The sequence below is a fragment of the Argiope bruennichi genome, chromosome 1, assembly GCF_947563725.1.
Source record: "Argiope bruennichi chromosome 1, qqArgBrue1.1, whole genome shotgun sequence".
Lineage (NCBI taxonomy): Eukaryota > Metazoa > Arthropoda > Arachnida > Araneae > Araneidae > Argiope > Argiope bruennichi.
This window is the reverse complement of record NC_079151.1, coordinates 57,357,758-57,382,861: the sequence shown is the minus strand read 5'-3', so window position 1 is coordinate 57,382,861 and position 25,104 is coordinate 57,357,758. Positions and strand designations below refer to the sequence as shown.

At 26.4% G+C, this 25,104-nt stretch overlaps 2 protein-coding genes across 3 annotated transcripts; both read right to left on the bottom strand.

Annotated features, from left to right (window-relative positions):
• Positions 1–7,530: 7,530 nt before the first annotated feature.
• On the bottom strand, positions 7,531–15,703 carry LOC129969842 (uncharacterized). The gene is made up of 3 exons (XM_056084419.1): positions 15,550–15,703; positions 10,352–10,513; positions 7,531–8,312 (listed from the first exon to the last, which is right to left on the bottom strand). The coding sequence occupies exons 1-3, from the start codon at positions 15,611–15,613 to the stop codon at positions 8,113–8,115; spliced, it is 426 nt and encodes a 141-aa protein (XP_055940394.1). The 5' UTR covers positions 15,614–15,703; the 3' UTR covers positions 7,531–8,112.
• Positions 15,704–20,084: 4,381 nt separating this feature from the next.
• Positions 20,085–24,689, bottom strand: LOC129969858 (uncharacterized). Of its 2 annotated transcripts, none has more exons than XM_056084420.1 (4): positions 24,524–24,689; positions 23,300–23,390; positions 21,930–22,091; positions 20,085–20,195 (listed from the first exon to the last, which is right to left on the bottom strand). In XM_056084420.1, exons 1-4 carry the CDS (start codon positions 24,634–24,636, stop codon positions 20,172–20,174), a joined length of 390 nt encoding a protein of 129 aa, XP_055940395.1. In that variant the 5' UTR covers positions 24,637–24,689; the 3' UTR covers positions 20,085–20,171. The 2 variants fall into 2 exon arrangements, with proteins under 2 accessions (XP_055940395.1, XP_055940396.1); XM_056084421.1 differs by lacking the exon at positions 24,524–24,689 and adding an exon at positions 24,186–24,256.
• Positions 24,690–25,104: the final 415 nt, after the last annotated feature.

Genomic DNA, 25,104 nt, shown 5'->3' with positions numbered 1-25,104 from the left:
TGCCATTATACCATATCTTAATGACATTGCATGGTTTTCGAAATTTCGAACAATATCGGCGAAATATCATACACTATATTGTGCTGATCAAAGTGCGTCTAAAATTAGTTCTGCTTTCAGACTGGTGACATTGTAAATTGGTGTTGAGTTCAGCTTTCTTTAATGCTTGTTATAAATAATAATCAGAGTACTGAGTATTTTTAACTTCAAAAATAAATTTGGTACAGTTATGTATTAAATAACCATTTGTCACTTTGTTGATCTCGGGTTCCTATTAAAAGCTACAACTATATGTAAAATATGTTAAGCAAATCTGGTCCATTTTGTTCAGCAATAGACAACAGAATTTAATAGCATTTGAAAAAAATTGTAACAGTAATTTTTTTTTTTTTTGTTAAAATAGTTATACTTGAAGATGTCCATTTTTTTAATGGTTTTCCTATGACATTTCTCTACCCAATTAGAAATCACATTTTATTACAACTGTTTTGAATATTTCTACATTTATTTATGTTATTGAATTATAATTTAAGCGCCATTAATAAAAGATAGGCAATGCCCTACGAAATGAAATTTGGTTTCTTTTGAACTGTTTTGTATGTAACGATAGCGTAGACAAAACGCTTTCAAACAGGTACTAATTGCGTTTTTAATTTTTTTAAGATCAAATTTCTTTAATTCATTTGATGGAAAAAGTTCAAGCATTCATGCAAAATATATTTGAAATGATTGAAAAAAATAGAGCAATTTCTAAGCATTATGGTTGTTTTATTTTTTGTTAACGAAGTAAAAAAATTAGCGAAAGTCATTGAATTCTTACCCCCCCCCCAAGACTGATTTCATTTACTATTTGAAAGATACCATTTTCATACATACCATTGTGAAAGATGCCAAAATTTTAAGTTGTTGAAAATGAAACAGTATAAAATGCCACAATTATTTATTTAGCTCACAGAATCAAGTTTTGCTTGATATGGCATCATATTTTACATATGCAATTAAAAATCTTTCGTAAAAATTCAACTTTTGCAAAATCGTTTGACAAGTAATCATTCGCATTGATTTGGAAAAAGAGAAAACACATTTTTTTTTTTTCTGATTCTGTAAATTAAACATGGTTAAATTTCGTTTGCTCGTACTTTCTTCTAGAGAATACTTATTGGACTTTTTTTTATTTCTAAAACATTGTTGTTCTTCTATTGTGTGAATTCTAAACAGCATTTTGTTTGTAACAGATTGATTTTATAATCTTGGAACATTCAAAGTAAGTTTTTCAATTTTTAACAACGCTTAAAATCAACTGCATAGATTATTCCTTTTTTTTAAAAAAAATCTATCAAATAGTGTTCTTTTTTTAAAAAATAATCTGTTAAAATATTTCAAAAGAATAACTATATAGATTTTTTTTAATTGAGTAACAAAATATTTTTCCTAGATAAATGAGCAAAAATAAAACAATATTTTTTATAAATAAGTTTGAAAACGTATTTATCAGAATTAAAGTCTGATTAATACTTTTTTGAAATTTTGATGGAGAATTGAAAGAAAAAAAAAAGAAGCGAAAATTTCTTGATAATTAATTAAATAAATCTCAATGATTTTCAAGTTCAGATTACTGAATTTTAAGTAACGATGGTTCTGAGAAATTTTACACATCGTAGTATGAGGATATCATCCGTTCAGAAGCGGCAAATTACCAAATTAAAATTTTCTTTTTTTTAATTTATTAATTATTTGCTGTATATCGTCCAAAAATGTCTTAAATTTCTTAATTATACATATTTTCATGTTCAACATTATGTTTCCTTGTGTGTGTATATTATATCATTATCTGAAGATATGGGTATTAACTGTAATCAGCAGATACTTTTTTACTATACAAAGTTAGAAGTTTAAAATAGTTTGCCAATTCGAAGGACTGAAATAGAATAAATTTTGAATTAAAAAAAAAGATTAAAATAAAGTACAACTTTGTTGTTCTTCAGAAATTACAAATAACAGTTGAAAATTTAGATTTAACACAGCCATAAATGTTCATTACAAGCAACAAAAATACGAACAGTATTAAGGCGATACTATAACTCATCTGATATTCTCTCAGCATCTCTGATGTGATGTTTTGAAAGCCTGCAGGTACGATTATTCCAACATAAGTTTTACAACTAACACTTGTTGTCCCAGAAAAAAAAAAAAATTAAGAATCGCCATATGCACATATCTGCATCCTTTCAAAGCATGTAGAAAAAATTGCGGAATGAGTTATCGTACCACTTCGATATCGTTCGCATTTTTAGAGAGGCTCACATTGAACCCTTACAAATGTACTGAGTTTAAATTTTCAACTGTTATTTTTGATTTTCGATGAACGTCAAGGCTGCACTTTATTTTGTTTTCTTTTAATATACATGCAAAGTTGTGATATTCATTTATTATTTATTAGTAATTTTTATACATAATAATGAACATTTTTCCCTTTTTTTATTTATTTCTGTTTACTGATTATCGGTCTCATTTTAATTTAATTATCATTATAATTCACGCTTTCTATTTACTTTTTCAAACATTATACGAAAGAGATAATTTTTAAAAAATTCCCCTTCATCAAATTTAATATGAAAAATTTTGGGATTTAGTGCTTTTTAAAGATATTCTAATTTTCTTGATATTTTTTATAGAAATTTCCTTTTTCTTCCATATTTTTTAAATATAATTTACACTTTTTCTTAACAGTTAATTCTTCCAGTTTTATTTACTCATATTTAGATATAGGTTAATATTAATAGGTTAAAATTAAAATACTTTGTTTTGGAAATATTCTTAAAAATAAATCAGTTTCGCATAACATTTCAAATTCCATTAATTTATATCCCTTATCAAAAAAGTTTGTTTAAACTTAAAAAAAGAAAAATATTTTTCGAAATTACAGTTTTTATCAAAATTTGCACTTGTTGTAGTTCAGTTAATTTAGCGACAACTCATTTAATAGGTATTTTTTAATACTTAAACTTCTCCGATTGATGCATTTATATTTAAAAGCAAAAAGCCGATGTTTAAGATCCTTCTATTCCTCCACTTATTCGGTAACATATCCGAATACAAACTTACGATATCTATTTTGAATAATGAATGCAACTCAAAACAATAAAATTGTTATATGTTTTTTTTCTATGCAAAAGTACAATTTTATTGGACTGATAAATACATGTTGCCATTTTATTATTGTAAATACTAATTGAAATACATCTTTTAATATAATTTGTCAATATGGTTATAAATTAATGTGAATTAGAAATAATTTTAATGCTATTTTAAATCAGCAAGATTGGACTGCATTTCATTATCGGTTTCTTTCTTCCTATAATTTAAAAAGCCACGCTTTGAATAAATTTAGTATATTTTATTGCATAAAATCATTGATTTGTTTAGATTTAAAACGGAAATTAAAAGTTTTGTTTATTTCAAATGCTTTGATTTATTTCGATGATGCTTTCGTTATGCTTTGTTTTATTTTGATGACGTATTGATTTCCTCTATATGAAAAACAGGAAGTATTCCACAAAAATAAATTTGCGGTTTCTTGCAACTCTTAAGTATTTTTTTTTTTATCCTCAACTTGGTAAAAAAAAGGCATTTATTTCTAATGATATTAATTTCATTTCCAATTTGAAAAAGCATTTATTTTTTTAATGTCCTATCCACAGGGCAGTTCAAAGAATTTATTGCTTTCATGCATTCTATTTTTTGTACGCACAGATTTATTTTATTTAAGTTTTTATCTTTCTATCTATTCCGCTTATGTTTTATAGCTTTTTTAATTAAACAATCTTAAAAACAATATAGCCTTATATTTTATCATTCGAAATTCATTGCTTATTTATTTTAATAATTGCACTTTTCTATATATATATATATATATGATATTCTTTGATTTCTAATATTGCTTGTAAACATTTTCCGTCTAATTTTTATGGCATTTAGACAGATATAAGAGTTCCAATTATTTTTCGTTTTCTGTTTTATATGAGGCCATTTGAAGAAAAATCTCGACTGAATATTGCCAATCATTTATCATCGTTTGTTTATTGTAAAACCACATATAATGAAACTTATACAATGCAGCTGTGTTGTCATAGTTGCGTGTTTGTTGTTATTATTTTTTTATAGCTTTCCGCGAAACAAAAGAATAAGTAAGACAAAAATGAGAAATAAGACGCCAAGATAATTCTAGATTTCAGAGAATAATCGTTCACTGAAAGAGATAGTTGAATTCTTGTATATTATATAGTCTGAATTTAAATTTAAAAGTTTGTGGTTTTAATAATTGAAATTAATTGCATTGAAAATATTATTTAATTACTTAATATAATTTATTGCAATATAATTTAATGTACTATTATTGTCTTTAAATTTCAAAATTGCGATAAGGATTAATAGGAATCATTACTATCAATGTGTGTGTAGCTAAGTCGTTCTCTTGGCCCTAGATGGCGCTACTATAGAAACAAGAGGCGCCCCCCCAGGCTTAAATCCGCTGTCTTCGAACAGCGGGCTTGCCTATGGCAAGTGCCATAAGAAACAACAACAACAACAACTATCAATCAATGTTTATATAATCCGAATAATTATTAAACAATTGTAAAATCCTTTTTTGTTTTATGCATTCACTGCAATTTTTTTTCATTTAACTACCGATAAAATATCACAAAATTTAGTGAATAAATTTTGAGTTCTGTAACTTATAAAGTTGTAAAAATAGCGACGAAATCAGCTACAGTATTTGTACGATCTTCAGTAACTTGATGCGAAGTGATATTAATGACCTTTAAAAGTAGCACATTGCATTCCAATCTGTAATTTTTTCAGGAATGCTTAAATAACTGGTTCTCTGGAGAATTCAGGTTATTTTATTGATTAATGATATAAGATTAAAATATCTTCTATTTAGAATTTAAACAACCTAGTATTTCATCTATGGTTTTGTTCTGCGGAAAAGATCTGAAACTATATCTTGACACTTTTACAATAAACTATTATCGGTTAAATATTTATCTCGATGATGCGTATTTCGAATTTGTTCCGAAATTAGACTTATAATCTTAAAATTCATCTAAGATTAAAATGTAGAAATTTTTGTTTCTTTCATTTCACCGATTTGCTAGTGAAAGTGATTGAAAGTATATAGTGAAGTGGGCTCCATTAATTCAGTAAATATCAAAAGCCTGAGGATTGCAGGCTTAATTAAAGTGTTGGCAAAGATCCATGTAAATAATAATAATAAAAAAAAATGCTCAAGTGCATAATTTACAAAATTATTCAGAAAACAATCAAATTGTAATAAATTTTACGAAATACAATACAAAATCAGAAAAGAGGCCTATAGTTTATATCGCACCAAAGTCACTGTATCGGCAGGCAGGGTTTTTTTTTTTTTTTAACATTCTTTATTATTTTGAAAATTGCTTCACAATAAGAAGAGATGGATTGGTGCAGTGCTGAATTATTGAGGGTTTTTCGTGGTTTCTTCAAAATGAAATGAGGTACCATTAGTGCTTATATTATTTAACTTTTTTTTCTTTATAAATCTTTTATTTCTTGCAAAATATTTCTACTTTAATTCTTAGTCAGTGATTATTTTTTTAAGAATTATCAAGAATTTTTATCAAGAATTTATCTTAAATTTCAATTGAAAATCTAATAAATATTCTTTTGGTATACCTCTAGCATGTTTTTAGGTTGAAATTGCATAGTTGTCGATATATTGTGTCTCCAACAGACACGCATTTTTATCTTTCTTACTTTTATCGTCCTCATTTTTACTTTTACAATAGATTGGGAGTCTATAAAGTGCAGTATTTCAGTTATGCATTACTTACGACTTTGAAGCAAAATTTAGTACAAATATGTTATCGGACACCAAATGTCATTTTATAAATTTAGAATTCATAAAAAAAAAAATACTTAACATTACATAGTTTGCCAAGCAAAACTGAATAATTCATTGCATTGTAAATAATCTAATAATTGTAATATGTAATAACATACAGTATAATATTCAATAATGGGAAAATGCAGAATTATAATTTCCTGTAAAGCTTGGAGAAAAATCGAAATTTAATAATTGAAATGCAATTTCAAAATATATATTTTCGAATCGGTACCTTGTTGAATAATTGAACCAAATTAAAAATAAAATTGCTAGAGTTTCATTTACCAAATTTTTAATGTGGCAATTTCATATGTTAATGGAATAACAATTAGAAAATAATTATATAATCCCGCAAGTAAAATAATTTTTTAGTCCCAAAAATAATAATATGATGTTGCTTTAACCTTAATTCGCCTGTCTTTCTTTCCTTTATTTTAATTCTTAAACCGTTGCACCCTATATTTAAAACATTTTTACATCATGCAGTTTACAGGAAGAATGCTAGCCTACAAACATTATTACGTTTATCCAGGCGACAACAAAAATTCTACTTAGGAGTTATATCCACAGAAAGTCAGTAAAAACGAAGATAACCAATGCTAAATCTATCATAATTTTAACAACGGGAAAGGTTAGGTAACTGAAAGATTTGAGGAAACAATTTAATTTGTTTGAATTTATTAGAACAATAAAAAGCATTGTTACAAATTACAAAAATCAATTCTGATTTTTTTTATTCCTGGAAAACATTGTACGAAAATAAATTTGGTTTTGTTGTTTCATTTTAATGTGGCTTAAAAAGTACTCTTTGTGTAATAATATGCTTCAAAATTATTGAGGAAAACGTTAAAATTCTGATTAATTTTTAATTAATTAAAAACTGATTAAACTTTTAAAGTCCTTTGTCAAAATAAACACCTACTGTAAAAGAAGCTAATACATGTCATAGATCGAACAATCTGTTCCGTCGAATATTAAATTACCTTTCATCCACTATACAATTTACAGAAAGGAAAGCAACATAAACGTTATTCGTCATATTTAAATATCAGAAATATTTATTGTTTCACTTTGTTTCAACAAATCATAATTAACATTATTCGCACAAAATACATTTTATAGAATCGTTGAATACTGAACAAATTATCATTAATTTCCAAAGAATTTTTCTCTCTTGCTAATAAAGACTGGAATTTTTTTAAAAAACCTTTCTTTTTTATTAAATTTATCAGAAAATAAATTTTTATTTATTTTTAATAATTTAGGCAATATTTCAGTTTTCTGACTTTTGTCAGCAAGATTAAATTCAAAAATTACCACTTATAGAACTACTTTATTCAATTAATACATTTGAATGAAATATTTCCAGTTTTAATTGTTTTTATTGAACATTATATGAAATTCCACTCCTTTTTAATTAAAAGGTACAAGAAATTCAAAACCACACAAAAGAGCTCATTTTATTTTATGCAATTTTATTTATATGATACAAAAACACAAATATATACAGTGATTAGCATATAGATGTCGATTACTTAAAAATGATATAAAATTAATTAAATTATTTCTCTTTTGGATTTAAGTACCATAACGGTAATTTAGAATTTACATATATTTTTTTTTCTTAAAAAATTTGATTTGTTCAAAAAATTTAAAGGTACGTTGCTATTTGATATTCAGAATAAATGCAAAAAACAAAAAAATAGTTTATTATTATTTATCACCATTTTTTCTTGTTATTTTATTTAATACTCAAAGATTAAAACGAAATGAAGGATAAAAATCAAACGAAATAAAAACTAATACAGCTTAAAAATAAATAATAAATATAAATTAATAACATGAGGTACATTCTTAGAAGTCACAAAAATTTTCTTCAAGTTAAAAATTCTCATAATCGGTTGTTAATAAATCAATCCTTCCCTTCCAAATTAAATACTGCTCTGAATTCCAAAACAGAAGAAAGCTAAAGAAAATTCAACTACTTCAACTTTTGATGAGTAGAAAGTGAAATCTTGCTTAACTAAAATTCTGTCACACTCATGACGTAAATTCAATCTAGCAAATTGGCATATTTCAAAACAATTTTTGAGCATTCGTACATTTTCTTTTCTTTTTATATATACATCGCAATAACTGAGTATGACTTCTTATTCTTAATAATTTCGTTAAGTTCTCTTCTTTCACTACAGCAAATACGATAAAAGAAAGACTAGAAAAATGATTGAAAATATCGTGGGTGCACATCGAGTTCCTTCGTTGCAAGCATCTTCTGTGCATGAGCACACATTCATTCTTCCTAAATAACCCGTTCTATAGTAACAAGGATTATAAGGATCATATTCTGTAGATGCGCATTGTCGAATGATATGCCTATCTCGGCCATCTGAAAAAGAAAAGATTATTCAGTTAAGAAATAAGACTTTTAATAGGATAGAAGGTTAAGGAAATAAATTTTAAAAGGAAAAAATTGTGATATTTCTGGAACTGGAAATAGGAATTCAAAGGGACAGACACCCTTATGCATTCACATATTTTAAGTTGTAGTTGTACGTGTAAAAGTCTACAACTTCCCAAAATTGATTATTGTAGTTTATTATTGTTATTTCGGTTACTATAGAGTACACATTTATAAATAATTTGTATTTAACACGTGCGAACGCACAAGATGGTTATCAGTTCCTGATTACAGAACTAGGTTCAAATAATGATAAAATCCTCATAATGCGTGAGCGGAAAGCTTAAGCAACAATCTAAAATAGTTCATCTGACTTTCAGTACTGAAAAAGTTATATAATTAAAGTTAAAATAACGGAAAATTTTTATTTAAAAAAAATGCTTAAGCAACAGCCTGAAATAGTTCATCTGATTTTCAGTACTGATAAAGTTATGTAATCAAAGTTAAAATAACAGAAAATCTTTATTTAAAAATATTGCTTAAGCAATAGCCTGAAATAGTTAATCAGACTTTCAGTACTGAAAAAGGTATGTAATCAAAGTTAAAATAAAGAGAAACCTTTATTTAAAAATATGAATGGATTTATAATTATATTTGCAGTACGGGAATTCATTTCTACTCTACCATCTTTCTTGATTTATAAAAATGTATTCTTTCCTGTTACTCTTTTTGAAGTTTTCAATCAAACTGACAAGTTGTTCTTGAAATGATGAGAGCAGAACAATTGCCCAAGGTCTTGAATCTTTTTTTCCTTCATTTATTTTATTCTAATCCCTCAAAAACTAATACTTAAAAGTAGTAAGGAATTAGAAAGGAAGAAAAACGGTTATTTATTCAGAATTCGTTTGATTGCCAAACAAAAAAGCGTGCATTAAATTTTTCAACTAACTGATGTAATGCAGTTTGATCGAGTTGCGTCTTTGGAATTATTCTTTTGGATTATGCATAATTCTTTAATACTTAGTTTTACGTAGATACCTTATCATTTCTATTAACTTCGATGTTTAATAAAAACTGTTATAGCATTGCAGATATTCGATAGAGTTCCGCTTGCTCTTTAATGCGTCCAACTCTCCTTTTTAAATTCAAACCGAAATGGTTGGATCTTATTGCTCAATAGAACTGACAAAAAGGCAAATCAGAAATTAAAATATTGCATTTGAAAATTAGCGAAAACTAAAGTAAAATTTTATAAATTCAGTCTCAGTCGTTAGCTAATATACCTATAAAAGCAACCTTGATATAAAAAATTTTGAGTATTTGACGGTTATGAAATTGTGGATTGATATTGCTCCATAATAAATTTGCCCTTCATAAAAATAGTATTTTCGCGCTCGAGCAAGAAGTGACTCTAAAAGCTTTCACTGAAATGGGTGACACCCATGGTGATCAAATTTATTTTTTAAAGAAAAGTCAAGGTTGCTAACAAAAAGAAACAATTAGAAATTGTTTCATTTATTTGCACATCACTTTCTTTTATGATGGCCATGACTTTCAGGTCACTATGCTGTAATGACTTCAAATTTTCTCTCAGTTTACTCATCAAAACCAGATAGTTTGTGTGATAACAATAACTTTATGCAAGCAGATCAACAATACCTGAAAAGTTCTACTTTGATATACATAAAAAGAAAGATTTCTTGTGTGTTGCATAGAACAATGTTAATGCATAATTATAAATCACATAATTCTTAAAATTTTTTCTTACTCATATACGAAGAATAGACCACTCCACCTGGTTTACTTTTTTAAACTAGCACAAAATATGTAATCTCCAGTTAACATAGAGATATATCGTGTTATTTTCCGAGAATTAATACGGTCTGCATTAGCAAATATAGTGATTGGAATAATACATCTATTTTTTAAAGAAGACTTCATTTTAATGACTTTTTTTTATTGTTATTTAATATTTCACTTTTTGCGAGACAGAAATGTAGTGTATGCCCTTGAAGTTCATGACTTACCATCCGAAATTTCAAAATCGATCCATTGTTGCTGTATCCTACAGGTTAGATTTTTTGGAGCGGTACAGTTTTGTAGATACTTGGTACTACCTTCAGGGATCTCAAGGCAATCTTTTTCTTCCGAATTTTTGGTGCTGCATACGTAGCAAGATAAACTGGACACTGAAAATATTGAATAAATTGAACAGAATTTTGGCATTATTGTGAAAGTGAATGAATGCTTATCCATTTGCACTAAACAATCAAGAATTTAGATCATCTTATTTTTGTAATTATTTTTTTTTTCTCTTTTCATAAATTATCTCGACAATTCATGAAAAAAAAATAACGCTATAAAAATTACGCCAAACCATAATCTAAATATTAAATATCTAGAGCATTGAACCTTTTATATTTTCAGTTTTCATATTCAGTGTAGTATTAGGTAATGATTTATGCATGCAATCTATTATATAGAAATTGTGCTCTACGTGATTATCTTCTAACTATTTAATTATTACTACAATTTAAATGACGTCAAAGCATTGAGATTTAAACTAAAATGATTTAGTAGGAATGAGAGGAATGATTTAGTAAGAGTGTAGGAGCAAATCTTCATTTAGTATTACATCTTTAAAAAGCATATGTATTTTTAAGAGTAATAATATTCTTAGATTTAGTAATACCCTCTACTTTTCAATATATATCTAAACAAGAAATATCAAAACAACAATAACATTTAAACTTTGCTGTCTCAAGCGAAATTTTAAAAATTAATGAAATAAAACTGGACGAAAATCGCTTGGTTACTTTAACACACTCAATTACTAAAACGATTATTTATTAAAATTACGTAACACACGGACACATTGTTTTCACTACAGCATTAATTTCAAAACTACGTATGAGTAAACGTAAAAAAGAGAATTATTTGACAGCAGTGTATTGGTAGCTCACTTAGTTCCTACTGAAACTTAAAAGCTTCAAAGGGTTTTGGTTTAGCTGCCAGAAACAATCAGGTACACTTAATGTTACTGAAATTATTATCAATTCTCTTGGCTCTAGTCTGTGGCTTTTTGAACTAGATGTAAATGCTGAATTTTTATCATTACAGAATTGCATATTTCTAATATAATTCTATGCACAATTTGTTGATCTGTATGTTACTAATTTTGCTTTGTTACTGGAAATTGAAATTAACATACAAAACTTTTCTTTAAAGTTTCTTAAAGTAAAGTAAAGTACAAAACTGAACACAAATCTTATTGTGTTGTGTAAGTATGCAAGAACATTACCTCAGTAATTATTTTTATTTGTTCTCTTTATTAAAAAATGCTGAAAACAATCTAATAATCTTGCATCATAGTCTGCATTTTCATAGACTATGTAATCACAGGTCAGATTAAAATAATTATTTCATATTACTGTAAATTTTCATATAAATAGAATGCTCTTTAGTGTAAAGATATTTGGATCAGTTACTAAATTTTGCAGTCAAACAACATTTAAAAAGAGCTTGATATGAGAGAGAGAAAAACGTTAGAAAAGTATTGCAAGAAATTATGCAACTAACTCTCTTTTGGGATCAACTTTCAGCGGAATATAGATATTATCAATTTTAAATTCTAGAGAGAAGGCTGCAAGAAATCTGTGAATAAAATATAATAGACATGTGGTAACTAAAAAAGTAAGAACTAGAATAAAATTCAAGTCATCGATATTCAAACTTTTCAAATCTATTTTTCTCACTATAATTTTTTTTTATTCTTTCAATTCATTGGGACATTTACAAAATATCAAATTTTTATATGAATTCAAAATTTGTTTTGTAAATAGAGAAACTGTAAGCTCAATTCAATAAAAGTAATTTTTAAAGTAAATTTCATTTTTTTAATAAAATAAAATGCGTCTTAATAAAAATACTTTCAAACATCAAATACTTTTATGTGTGAATATATTCAAGTCATTAATATCAATTCATTATTAAATTAAGCCTGCTAATCACAATTAATTTGTTTCCATAGAAAATTTTGTTAAAATTTTAGAAATTTATATATTTTATAACTTATTATTCTAGAAATTCCGTCTATCCAGTTATTTTTATATTGAAATATCCATTGAAAAGCATCACTGCTAACAGCCTTTTAACGAAATCTTTTATCTTCTAACGAAAATTTTTCCAAATTATTGTGCATGTGCGCAAGAAATTGGAACCTTTATATTTTAATGAAGGAATACTCAAATATTTAGTAGGTCATAAATATTCTCTTTTGCTTTCTACTTTAAAAGGAAGTGTTTACTTTTTTATAACTTGAATTTTCATCATCATATCTAGAAAATGTATAACATTTACATTTACTTAATATTCAATTACATTAGTACTTAACATTCAATTAGAAACAGCTTAACTCCCTATCTTCCTTTTTCCCTTTCTTCCAAATTACTTGTGCAAACCTTTGAGCCCATGTGAACTGTTTCTGGTTTTTCCTTTTCTTACATTTACTTATCAGATTAGAATAAATTTATTTTACTAAGCGTTGCATTCTTATTAAGCCCCCCCCCGTCTTGCTATATTTTCTATATTTCTTTCAGCTCAACCGTACATGTGCGATGATGACTTGCATAAAAATGGTAGGTTAAATGTTTTTTGTTTAAAATCTTTTGGTTAAAAACTTTTTTAAGCTAAAGCATAACGGTTAAAAGTTAATTTTTACTATGTTCATGATTTGGCGGATTTGTGTACCATTTTCGTATTTTGCAGTAATTCGTCTTGCTTAAGATCCATTGCCTGATATCAGTTTCACATTATAATGGGTTTTTTTTACTATGGTTTTCATCTTCTAACATCCTACTTTAAAAGTAGATTTAGACACTACATTCAGAATCAAACTAAATCCTGCAAGGCAATGAAATTATGGAGCCCTCTTCACATCCTCAACTTCGGAAACCGAAAGAATATTTTATTGATTTTAATTTTATTTTTATATTATTTATACATAGTAAATTCAATATTATTTATATAATATATTAACTCTATATTATTTATATAGTATAGCTTTTCAATACTAAATATTTTAATTCATTGAAATAATTAACCTTGAGTCACCTTCACGATAACTAGATTCAGTAACTCAAATACAGAAAAAAAATTGTTTTAATAATTTTTAACAACGCAAAAAAATTAAAACATTAAATATAATCTAAATATTTTAATGCAAGATTTGTCTGAGTTACTGACATGTTAGTCAGTTAGACCAGATGCGAAAAGGATTGAATCACACTGATATATCGACTTAAAAAAAAGTCTAAGAATAAAGTTCTGACATTTAAACAGTTCTTGATATTAATTTGAATAAGTTCGTAAACATGACCCTTTTGATCAAATGAAAACATTAAATTTGATTACACTGACAATAGCCTCCTTCCTAAAATCTCTTGTAATATCGGGGATCCCAAAGTCGCAGGGTTCGCAGTTCCCTATTTCATTATCCGGCCCTGGGTATAATGTAAGTTTTTACTAAGCTAAGCATTTACGAATAAATGAAACAACTGTTTAAGGTTTATTTACGTTTTTTTCTTTTTAAATATGCGACACGGTTTTATACAAATATGTTATAAAAACTCGTGATCAATTTTGTCATTAAGCCTTTTATTACATTTATTCAATTTTATCATTCTATTTTATTGATATGTATATTGAAATATACAGTTAATAAACATATAAGTTATTGGACACATTCTTTTAACTGATTTATTATAGGTTTGTTGCAAGTAATAGATATTTAATCACTGAGATTTGTTTCGTTTTCTTTTACGAGAAATATACTATTACATTTTCTATAATATATTATTTTATGTTTATATTAATAGACTAGAAAATTTTTTAAAACTTTATGAATTTCTTTTCTTTTAACGAACAATAGTAAAATTAGGTTAATTAACTAAATTACTGTTTCGAAGTTCAAAGTTTTTTTTTTTTTTTTTTTTTTTTGCTAATGGCTGTGTTAACTATTTCAATAATACTTCACAAAGTATTTTAAAGTATAAATGCAAAACAAATTAGCATGCCTGCAAGCTAAACCATATTATTATCTATTGAATATGAATAGTTTAATTAAACTTCTTTGAATTAACGTTTAATTTCTTTTTCTTAGTTACAGGGGATGAAGTGAGCAAATCAATTTTAAATGAAATACAAACAAAACAAAAAAAAAAAACTTTCTTTCGATGAAATGGTTAAATTTATTACTCGGAGTTGCGTATTTTCACTTAGGCATGGCAGTATTAATATTTTTTTAACATTTATATCATCGTTTTCATAAATAAATTGTTCTATTCTTCTTATTCAAAATAATTGATAAATATGTCCTAAAAAAATAATTTTTATCGACTTTTCTATATTTTTTACAGTTATGTTGAACTACAAATCTCCGGTTAAAAACCTTAAAAAAAAACTAGCAATGTAGAATTCATATCATATTCTAAAATTAACTCTGCTATGGATATTTGCAAAATTTTGCGATTTCTAAATATTGCATATTATAAATTAAATTATCATTTCTGTTAAAATAGGAAGGAATAGGCAGTTTTCGGCAGTCTAATTACTGGCATTTTGTTTTTATTTCTAATTATTGTGTTGCACGTTTGGTTTGATTTTTGGCTACAAAATTACATTAAAAAGACAATGTATTCGTTTCTTATTAACGTAGACGAAGGACAAATAATATTAGAATTAAATAAATGGATGTCAAAATAAAGCATTTAAAAGTAATTTGTAAAATTAGATCCAAAGTTGCCTTATAGACATCGTTTTTAAATTAATCATTATTCTGTTAAATGTTGCTTCAAAAATCGTATTGTTAGGTCATAGTAATTTTTAAATTAATGCTTTAATTTTCCTATATTTTTTAGTATTCATATAAATAAATGTAAAAACGCGTTCAAAATATTAAAAAAAAATTGGAAAAAGAAAAAAGTATAAGAAGTGATAAAAAGAAGAAAAATTAAAGTCAAACAAAAGCACACAATGTTTAAGTGGCATTTTGCTTTCTTTTATTAATTATTTTAGCCATCGGCCGCCGATGTATAGTATCAATTTTGTAAATAACTATCTTCATATTTCTTTTGTTACTTACTTTAGGAGAGCTTTAATACGTTATATTGAAAAGAAAAACAACTATCCATTAAATAAATTTACCTTCTTTTAACGAAAAACTTACCGTAATCGATGTGGAAAGCGACAAAAACCAGACAGGTTAATCCCCAACAAAATTTGGAGCGCATTTTTTTTCAGGATGTTGTAGAGACGCTAAGATTGACAACCTTCTTCCATACCTCAGATACGACCAGTGATTTTTCACGTGTATCTCTCAAGGTGATTCCAACAATCATCCGGTAAAATCATAATTTCGCTTCAAGGGTTGCTTCAATTCACTGGACACTTGGCTTACCTTGGCGCCCATTAAATATTTATATGGATATAAAAATGCGTACTTTTCAAATTTCCAACTGATCTTTGCCATTTCTTTCGTACGGAAATATTTTTTTTTAATTGGTTTCTAAACATTTTTCCCCGAGAGTTCCTGTTTTAGGGAATATTACATTTAGGGAATAAAATTCCCTTGAATATTATAAAAATTCCTTTTGTCAAATTATTCTGTATTTCCCGATTTTAAATAAATGTTCTAAATTAAAAACATAACGGCAAAATAATTAAATAAATAAGCTACTTTTTTACTATATTTATAAGAATATACTGGTCCCAATCTTTTTTTAGTCAGTTTTTTCCATTTTTAAATTTATATCCATAAATAAAACTTTTTAGGTTTTTATGTGTTCCTGTTTTAGAGAATAATATAATTAATTATATTAGGAATAGTATAACTCTTGTTTTAGGAAATAATATATTGTATAATAAAATTCTTTGTATGCTATTAAAAAAACCTTGATTAAAAATATTCTGCATTGTTCCGATTTTGAATAAATGTTTAAAAGCATTGCGGCAAAACAATTAAACAATACGATTCTTTCTTACCAATATTTATAAGAATATACTGGTTCCAATCTTTTTTTCTGTCAGTTTTTCCCACTTTTAAATTTATGTATATAAATGAAAACTTTTCAGATTTTTATATGTCGTGGCCTCATTGTATTTTAAAACCATTCCTAAGACCAACAATTTGAATCGATTTTTTTTTTTTTTTTTTTTTGAAATTTAAACTTTGCACATATAGTTAAATAGAAAAAAAAATAAAAGAAATATGTATACTTACAATATTAAAAAATTCTGATAATTTTTAGAATTATAAATTTAATCTTATCAGTTATTTAATTAATTAAGTTAAAGGATCGGTAACATATTACACTTTCTAAATTTTATAGAAATGTTTTAAAATAGTAATTCTATTAATCAATAATTCAATATCTTAAGATGGGAAAAAATGTAATGTAAAAACAAAACAAAAAGTGAACAGTTTAATATTAGAAATATGTATAGTATCATGTTTTAAAATAAATATGTCCATGTAAGTAATATTCAAGGGGTTTGACATAACCTATCAATGGATGTGTTTTTATCTGATGACTCATAAAACTTTTGGCTTTAAAGTATTTATATAAAAGTAAAAAAATGCAATAAAGAAGTGCATTAATAAATTTGTGTTCCGTGCTTTTTTTTTGTTGATTTTTTTGGTTTTTATAATTATTTCTTCCTTGTATGCCACATTTGGGATTATTATTCACAAAAGAAAATTTATAAAAAGTAGAACTTTTTTATAAGTGAAAATATCATAATAAATTGACTTGTCACAAATGCTTATACCTATTAGGTGGGATTAAAATGTGAATAGAAATTTTATCCATACGTAAATCAGAATTTCCTCAAACTGTCTATAAACATTGAGATTAGGCATTTTTCATCTAGATACTGTTAGATAGTGATTTTTAAAAATACTATTTCCTTTTTAGTATAAAACGCTTTGGGGGGGGAAGAATATTAACTTGAACCTGCATATTCCATATTATAAGGCAAAGAACTTTTTACCACATACTCTTTATTAAATAAAAGCTTGCTGGCATCTGATATTTGTTTTTGTTATTAACAGACAAAATAATGAACAAAAATATGAATGAAGACTTTACTTATGATGTACATTTCCTTATCAATAAATGTTATAAATTCCTTATTGTTTTATCTACTTATTATCAGATTTTATCAAATTGCACTGATTAAACCATTTTAAATTTTTAAGGAAGTAATAATTTTGGAACATTATTAGAATTACATTATTTTATAAATAATTTTTGGAACATTATTATAATTAGTTTGTCGCCAATTTATCAGAAACCATTTATTCCGATTCAAATTCCTGAAAGAAAAGTATCGTGAGATTCAATTTAATATCTATACAATGACATTTAGTTGAAAAATGATAAATTAAGTTCAATGAATTGATTTTCCTCCGTTTTCTATAAATGTCTTTATGAATTATTTTTGATACCATAAATTCATTTAAGAACTGTATTTTAAGAAATTTAATATCCATTCTAAAATGTCCATCTCAATCGCTGGTACGATTTCGTCAATTTTTATTTCATATGTAAGCTCATGTCCCTTTAAATGTGTCATCATTGGTTGATTGCCAATCATCATGACCTCCTATCTTCGACAGAAATCTCAATATATTACTTAACAGTCTCTATAAGGGAAAAAAATCCCTATCACTGTACCAGTTTCATCGGCATTTATTCCATTTGAAAACTGAAGGCATTTAGCTTGAAATAGTCGGTAGTTTCTTTTATGCTCCACTTTTCTGAGATTCTGTAACATAACATTTTGAAGCAGCTGTCAGTCACAGCAACTAGATTGATTTCCATCAATTGTTTCGCCACTTTGCATATTTGGAAAACCTTTAGAATGCAATATGTTTTTTTGTGCAAGTATTTTATCTCATTTGATGTGGTAAGATGCAGTTCCTCAAAATTGATGCTAATGCAATTAATGTTTTGGCAGAAAAACTGATCGCCAAAGGAGAGTAATATTTGGTTAAGGGGAAAAAAAAAGGGCTTGACCTGAATTTTTAAGAATTGTTCATTTAAGAATAGTGCGGCCATTCCGCACTAGGTTAAAAGTCCCACAACTGATCTTCATGATGAAAATAAAATTGTTGATCAAAGTTTAAAAAAATCATTCTTCCAAAAGCGAGGATTTCAAATAACAGGTTAAGAAAGAGAGGTTCAATGGTTCTTTCTAGAGCATCCCAAACATGCTTTATGGGATAGGGATCTAGGTTTGCCACACCTTTCGGCAAACACTCTCTGTTTCCATAAAATTACCCACAAGGCAAGTTGTGAGTTGCCTCGCGTTTTCATTCACAAAAATAAAACTCTAGCCAAAAACTTCCAGGAAAAGTCTCACATTAGTTTTAAGAACGGCATCTTTACAATATTGTTTGTCACAGAATATACATCAAAGACGTAAAAGCCGCAAACATTATCAGCACTGTGTAAATATTTGATCGAGTTGATGTGGTGGCACGAACATTGTAATAAGTAGAACCTTTAACAAATAACTTAAATATCAAGCTCAAGGGAGGCTTGATCAAAAATTCCTTCTCGAAATTTTTTATAGTATTAATATGTATAAGAGTTACTTATTTCCTGCATTCAGTTAATTATTTTAAATAATTTCCATAATTATTTAAATAATAATAGAGCAAAAAGGGAATTATTCACATTCTATTCATTCCATTCCGACACTCTTGCTCCCTATGAAACGTCAATTGAGACCGTTCGTCTATGCCAGTTTCATTGTCGTTTTTTTTTTCTCTCTTTTGTTTTTTTTATTTTTTTTTTATTTTGATAAGCATCTGTCATCCTAAAGTGTTTTTTAAGCCAACCGCTTAGTTATCGTCTGATCCAACAATAATATTGTATACTTTTCAGAAATAATTAAAAAATGATGGAAGTGTTTGAATTTATGTACTTGTTTTCCTGCATATTTTGTAAGAAAATAATTAAAAGATTAGAAATTTGTTGAATATATGAAAAGACATTTTTAATTAATCATGATTGACTTATTAAAATGTAGATCAATATTTTTGCTGTACTCTAAAATAATATTAAATAGTTTTAGAATAATTCGAATCTTGAATCTTCATTTGGTTGTGTTTCCACGGCGCTTTTCTTTTGTCCATAAATACAAGTTGCTAAATAATTTTAAATAATTAAACTGTATGAAAAGACATTTCCCCACATTTTTTTTTCTTTAAAAGGTATTTTTGTTTATAATAAAATAATGTTCTTCAAAAGAAAATTGAAAGATAAATTGTTTTATTGCCATTAGTTTTCATTAACAAATATCATCTGTCTTATTTTTGTAATTTGCATTTGAGCATATTTCAGTATTTACTAATAATACTTAATAACATACTAAAATATTTCTCTTTTTTGAAATAGTATTATTACTTTGTGCATGACCACTGAATAATTATCTATTATTTTCTATAGTTACTAAATATTGTTGAAAATAATAGTTAATCAATAGTTATCTTCTAAGTAAATTTCCAAAGAAAAAAATCATGTTCCTTTGAGTATGATTCTGTTTATATTTCTGCATTTAATTATTGAATTCAAAGCATTTTAACTAAGAATATCTGATATCAAAATGCTTCTTTGACAACAGTTTATCATTATTTGACTGAATTAATTATAAGTATGCAAAATTATCAACATTTTATTTAAAAATTTATTGACTGGATATAATAGTATACATATATTATGTAACCTATTTAGGAGGACAATGGACCCTAAACAACCTTATTCATTCCTGGTTCATTTGGAATCATTCAACATCTGATTTCTGAATCTGAAAGTAAAAGAATGAAAATATTAAAGCTGGAGGTTGATTTTCCAGAAGAGAAAAGAAAAATTCTGAGAAGGAAACATTTAAATCTACTATAATCAAATTTTTACCAAGAAAGTGGGATATAGGTTTTCATTGTTTTCCAATAAATTATCATCTCTAAGTAACTGGAAGTCTATCTTGCATTGAGTAAATAAATGCAAGCATAAATTCATTTAATTTTATTTTAAAAAGAAAAATATTTTTGTTCTTTTGGTATGTGAAACATAATTTAGTTAAAGCATTTTTAAAATTTGATGGTATCATGGTAATGGATTAATGAATTAACAAAAAGGAAATACCAAGGTGTGATATTTCAACCATTCCTCTTGAATAATTTCTGACACATACGCAGAATATTTAATGCATTTTGAATATTGCAATTTTAATTTTTGTTGCTGTTACGCAAGGGTTTCAACATATATAAATCAGTTAGAAGATTTCAATCTTTGAAATGAAACAAAGTATTATAAAGCACCGTTTGTACAGTCGTCAAAAACAACAACAAAATTGAACACCATAACTTTGCTATTCATTACTGCATTTCCACAAAATTGGTATCAATGGAAATGGCTTAGAGGGATATGTTTGTTTTGACTGACAAACTGTTTAACCTAGTTAATTAACCAGTAACTCAAAATGTTCGAGATACTGGTTAACTTCTCGATTTTTCAACAATTCGATCTAGCAGCCATTTTATGTACGTATGCATATCAAATTTCGTTGCGAATTTCGCAATATATCTTAATTTTGTCCGCTGAAAATCTTTTAAAATCGAAATCTTTTTAAATAATATTAATATATTAACATATAGTATTGAAAATAATCATTAAAATTTTTTTTTAATCATAAAAGGGTGAAAATGATAATTTAATCGCTTACTTTAAGTACCAAATAAACATTTCGTATTTTATACGATTTATATGTATGTAGAAAAAAAGAGTTTAATTTTAAAAAATTAATGTTGATGGCTTGCTGATTATTTATAACTATTAATCAGAGTATTATGAATCGAATTAGAATGCATTGCATTGAATCGAATGTATTGAATTAGCATTGAATGCTTTTTCAGTAGTGTTGTGACTCAAACAACGTAAATGCGATGTTTTTCTGTTGAATTATTGGCGTCTTTAAAAACAGAATAACTTCACATTTGTATTTTATTACTTACTTCAACAGTGAATAATTCCGAAGTCATGATATCTATATGTCCGATTACACACGTCTCGAAAATGATCTCGAAACGAGCATATAAAACGATTATAATCAATATTTTGTTTCCTTCCCGTAGTATAAACAAAATACTTCATCTTTACAATGATTACTAACGAATCAAGGTAGTGATGGAACGACGTATTTACAAGAAATGCATGGACGGCACTTTTCTGTATGTTTTCAGCGCTATTTTAGATTAAGAATTTACATATATTATAACGATTTTTTGAAATCAGTTCATAAACAAAATAAATAAATAAAAATATTTTTAACTCACTCAATAAGATAATTCCACAAGCATTCAAAGAAAATTATTTTTATGCAAAGCATATTTTTTTTAAAAAAAAGGAATATTATTACTGTTGTTGAGTTTAATAAAGTGTTTAACTAATAAATAAAATAATGAAACAAATTTGGGTTTTGGAAAATTAATTCAAAACGGACCAATAAAAAATGCATTTCTAAGTCTTTTGAGAAACTTACCGGCCGAATCTTCAAAACTGATCCATTGTAGTCGAAATTTCCATGTTTTACCTTTTGTCGTTCACTTGAAACTTCCTTTTGTAATGTTAAGACAAACTTTCCTTTGCCTTTGCTACTGCCTTGGAATTTCGGTAGTTCACCCAAAATTTGATAAAATGAGTACTGAAAATATAAAATAAGTTGATATTTTGTCATTTCTAAGTAAATAAATATTTTTTCAAAAGAAGTTGTGACTAATTAATATGAGTTCTCATCTTCTTTATGATAACAATAATAATAATTTTTTTTTCAATTTCCAGCAGCTATAAATTATATTAAGAGATTTCGTCTAATAACAAAAATGCAAGAATTCTGATATGAAACAGAAAATAATGCTTGTCTTTCAACATTCTTTTAAATTAATAATTCAGGTATATTACATTCTTTTTTCTCTGAAATAGTACTGTTGTAAAAAAAATATGGTTAAAATGAGCACCCATTTACGAATACGTAGAATAATTAAATATATATATATATATATATATATATATAATATGTGTATAACGCTTTGCCCGTGTTATATTATGTAAAGAATAAATAAATTAATTTTTTTGGATTTTAACTGGCTTGGAATATGTTGTTAGAAATGTAAAAATCTCGTAAATGGTCAATCTAACACAAGGGGGGGAGATGGAAATGGTGGGTGGTTGAAATTTTCATTTCGCTATAACTTTCTTAATATTGAAGAACGAAAAATAAATCTAATTAGTCAAGTTAGCGCATCCTTAAGACGAACAACTTGTGTATTTAAAATTTGTCGATAACTGAAATATCTCGAAAGTTAGGGGTTGAAAAATGATTTTCAAGCCCGAATTTTGACTGTATCTAACTTTAACAATTTATGTTGGTAGATAGTAATTTAAATTTTTTTAAATTTTCGAAAAGTCAAGTTGAATTGAACCTTTTAGATTTAAAATTTTAATCTTCCAGCTGAATATGATAATAATATTTGTTTTTCTTTTCATTTCTTAAGACATATAGTATTTCCTATTTCCAAAACTTATAGTTCTATATTTGCTAGTAATAAGATTTACCATGAAAACAATGCCTTTTCAAAACTGTTTTGTGTTAAAAGAAAAAAAAAAGATAGATACTGTTGTCGATTAAGACTGCACTAAATAACTACTAAAAATAAAGATAAAATTTCATTTCATTCTTAGAAAGTATACTCCTAGAATAGTTAATATACAAATAGAATATCTTAAATGGGATTTTCAAATCTTATTAACTCAAAATAAATGTAGAAATGATTAATTGTTTGATTCCTATCTAATCACTATACGCCTTACTAAACACATATCAAGGATTCTGAAGTTTCCATGAAAACTTACCCCATTCGCATCGTCCACGAATAATTTTCGTATTGGAATGATTATGATTTTCTTTTGATGAATGGCCATTTTCAAAGAGAAATTCTTCTGTCTGTAATAGCAAAAAAACTATATCGGTGAAAACAGATTCTATTTATTTATCAATTTACATATAGTAAAGCATCATTCATACATTTTTCAAGATATAACGTAAAATGCCATATAAGTTAAAAGATGCATTGTCGAAATTTTAACAAAAATCTTTTATTATAAATTTATTGTAACTAAGTTAAATCCCTTTACCATCAATTCACAGATATTTTTATATTTAGAATTTGTTAATTCAAACTTTTACGAATAGAAATTATAATAATTCTTATTTTAAAATACTATTTTCTTATTTCTCATCAAATTTTTAGCATAATTAAATTTCAATATTATTTAATAAAAATTATATAAGATTTTCTTAATGCCATTCCTAACTTTTATCTTTTCACTTGAATTAGTCAAATGAACAATCAATGTACAAGTTTCGAATTAAAATAGTATTGTCCAAAATGACAAGCAACGGCAAAGCGATGTGACAAAGTGCTCACGAGTACCTCCACATCATAATTTGGAATAGTAAATTATAATTTGTAAGTTTAGGGAAAGGTTAAAATTAATTGAAACTAGTTTAAACGAGCGCATATAGCTCTAACGTTATGAAATTTGGTATGATTGTTAAATTAATATTTTTATGATATAATTAGTAACATAAAGTAATATTTGATTATTTATGGGGGACAGAGAACGTTAATGGAATTACTTTGCACATGCCTTTTACTATGGGAACTGAATTAACTAATTTGATTAGTTATTTTTGAAAAAATCCAGAAATTTCACTCGTGTTACCCATTGTAGTTACCTAAGGCAGAAACAAGAATAATTTTGTGAGATTTTAATCCGCCAGAGTGTTAACAGAGTTGACAAGCGTAGAAAAATACACCTCCGAGAAAGAATGCGTCTATTAATCGGAAGTCAAGGTCAAAACCTAACAAGGACTTTCGGAAATGTGCTCATCTTATTACGCATAACTCCTTTGCGAAGTAAAATCGTCCAAAAGTGATTTGTCCATTCGGGATTATGAAACAAACAATATTTATTAATCTTTTAATTAATACAGCAATTTAAAAATAGAAGAGCATAATCAAATCCGAGAGATTTATCAATTGAGAAGATAAGTACCATAAAATTAATTTTTACCTTTGAATGAAACCTGACTGCAAATCTCTGAAACAAATGCAGAATAAATATCCAGAAATAAATGAAAAGTTGTTTAGAAAGCAAACTGAATATAGTATGCAGTGCATCTGCATCGAAATATTCAACAAAAGGCATTCTTATATGAATATCTAAGTTTTTCCCGAAATCTAATTGATTCTTCGATTTCAATTCCCATGATGCAATGTATTGACTGATGATGCAATGCAACTTCATTCCGAGAATTTATTCCTTTTATTTCTTAGAATTTTATTAAAAATGCACGAGTTTAATCATTAAACAATAATGAACATATTGTTTGTTTCCATTTTAATACCTGCGATCTGTGGAAATGGGAATACCAAACTTTTTTTATAGCTTACATATTATAGCATAAAAAAATCAATATAATACTAGAAATTTCTTTTAATGAGGCGTCGCAGAAATGCTTACAAATGCTATTTTCATTCACTTTTATGTACTTAGACTCGTTTCGCATTTATAAGAATGGAAATTTTGCAATCGATTTTCCAGTTCTCCTGATGTACTAACCACCTCGAAGTCTTATACTCCTTGGTATTCTC

Bases quoted from the DNA above. Each gene is read 5' to 3' on its own strand.
- LOC129969858 (XM_056084420.1), bottom strand. From the start codon at position 24,636: ATGCAGATGCACTGCATACTATATTCAGTTTGCTTTCTAAACAACTTT. The intron at 22,092-23,299 runs GTAAGTTTTCAT...TTATATTTTCAG, and splicing joins TCGTGGACGATGCGAATGGG to TACTCATTTTATCAAATTTT. The intron at 20,196-21,929 runs GTAAGTTTCTCA...TTTTACTTTCAG, and splicing joins CAGTTTTGAAGATTCGGCCG to ATTCAGAAATCAGATGTTGA.
- LOC129969842 (XM_056084419.1), bottom strand. From the start codon at position 15,613: ATGCGCTCCAAATTTTGTTGGGGATTAACCTGTCTGGTTTTTGTCGCT. The intron at 10,514-15,549 runs GTAAGTTTTTCG...CAATATTTTCAG, and splicing joins CGCTTTCCACATCGATTACG to TGTCCAGTTTATCTTGCTAC. The intron at 8,313-10,351 runs GTAAGTCATGAA...TTTCTTTTTCAG, and splicing joins CGATTTTGAAATTTCGGATG to ATGGCCGAGATAGGCATATC.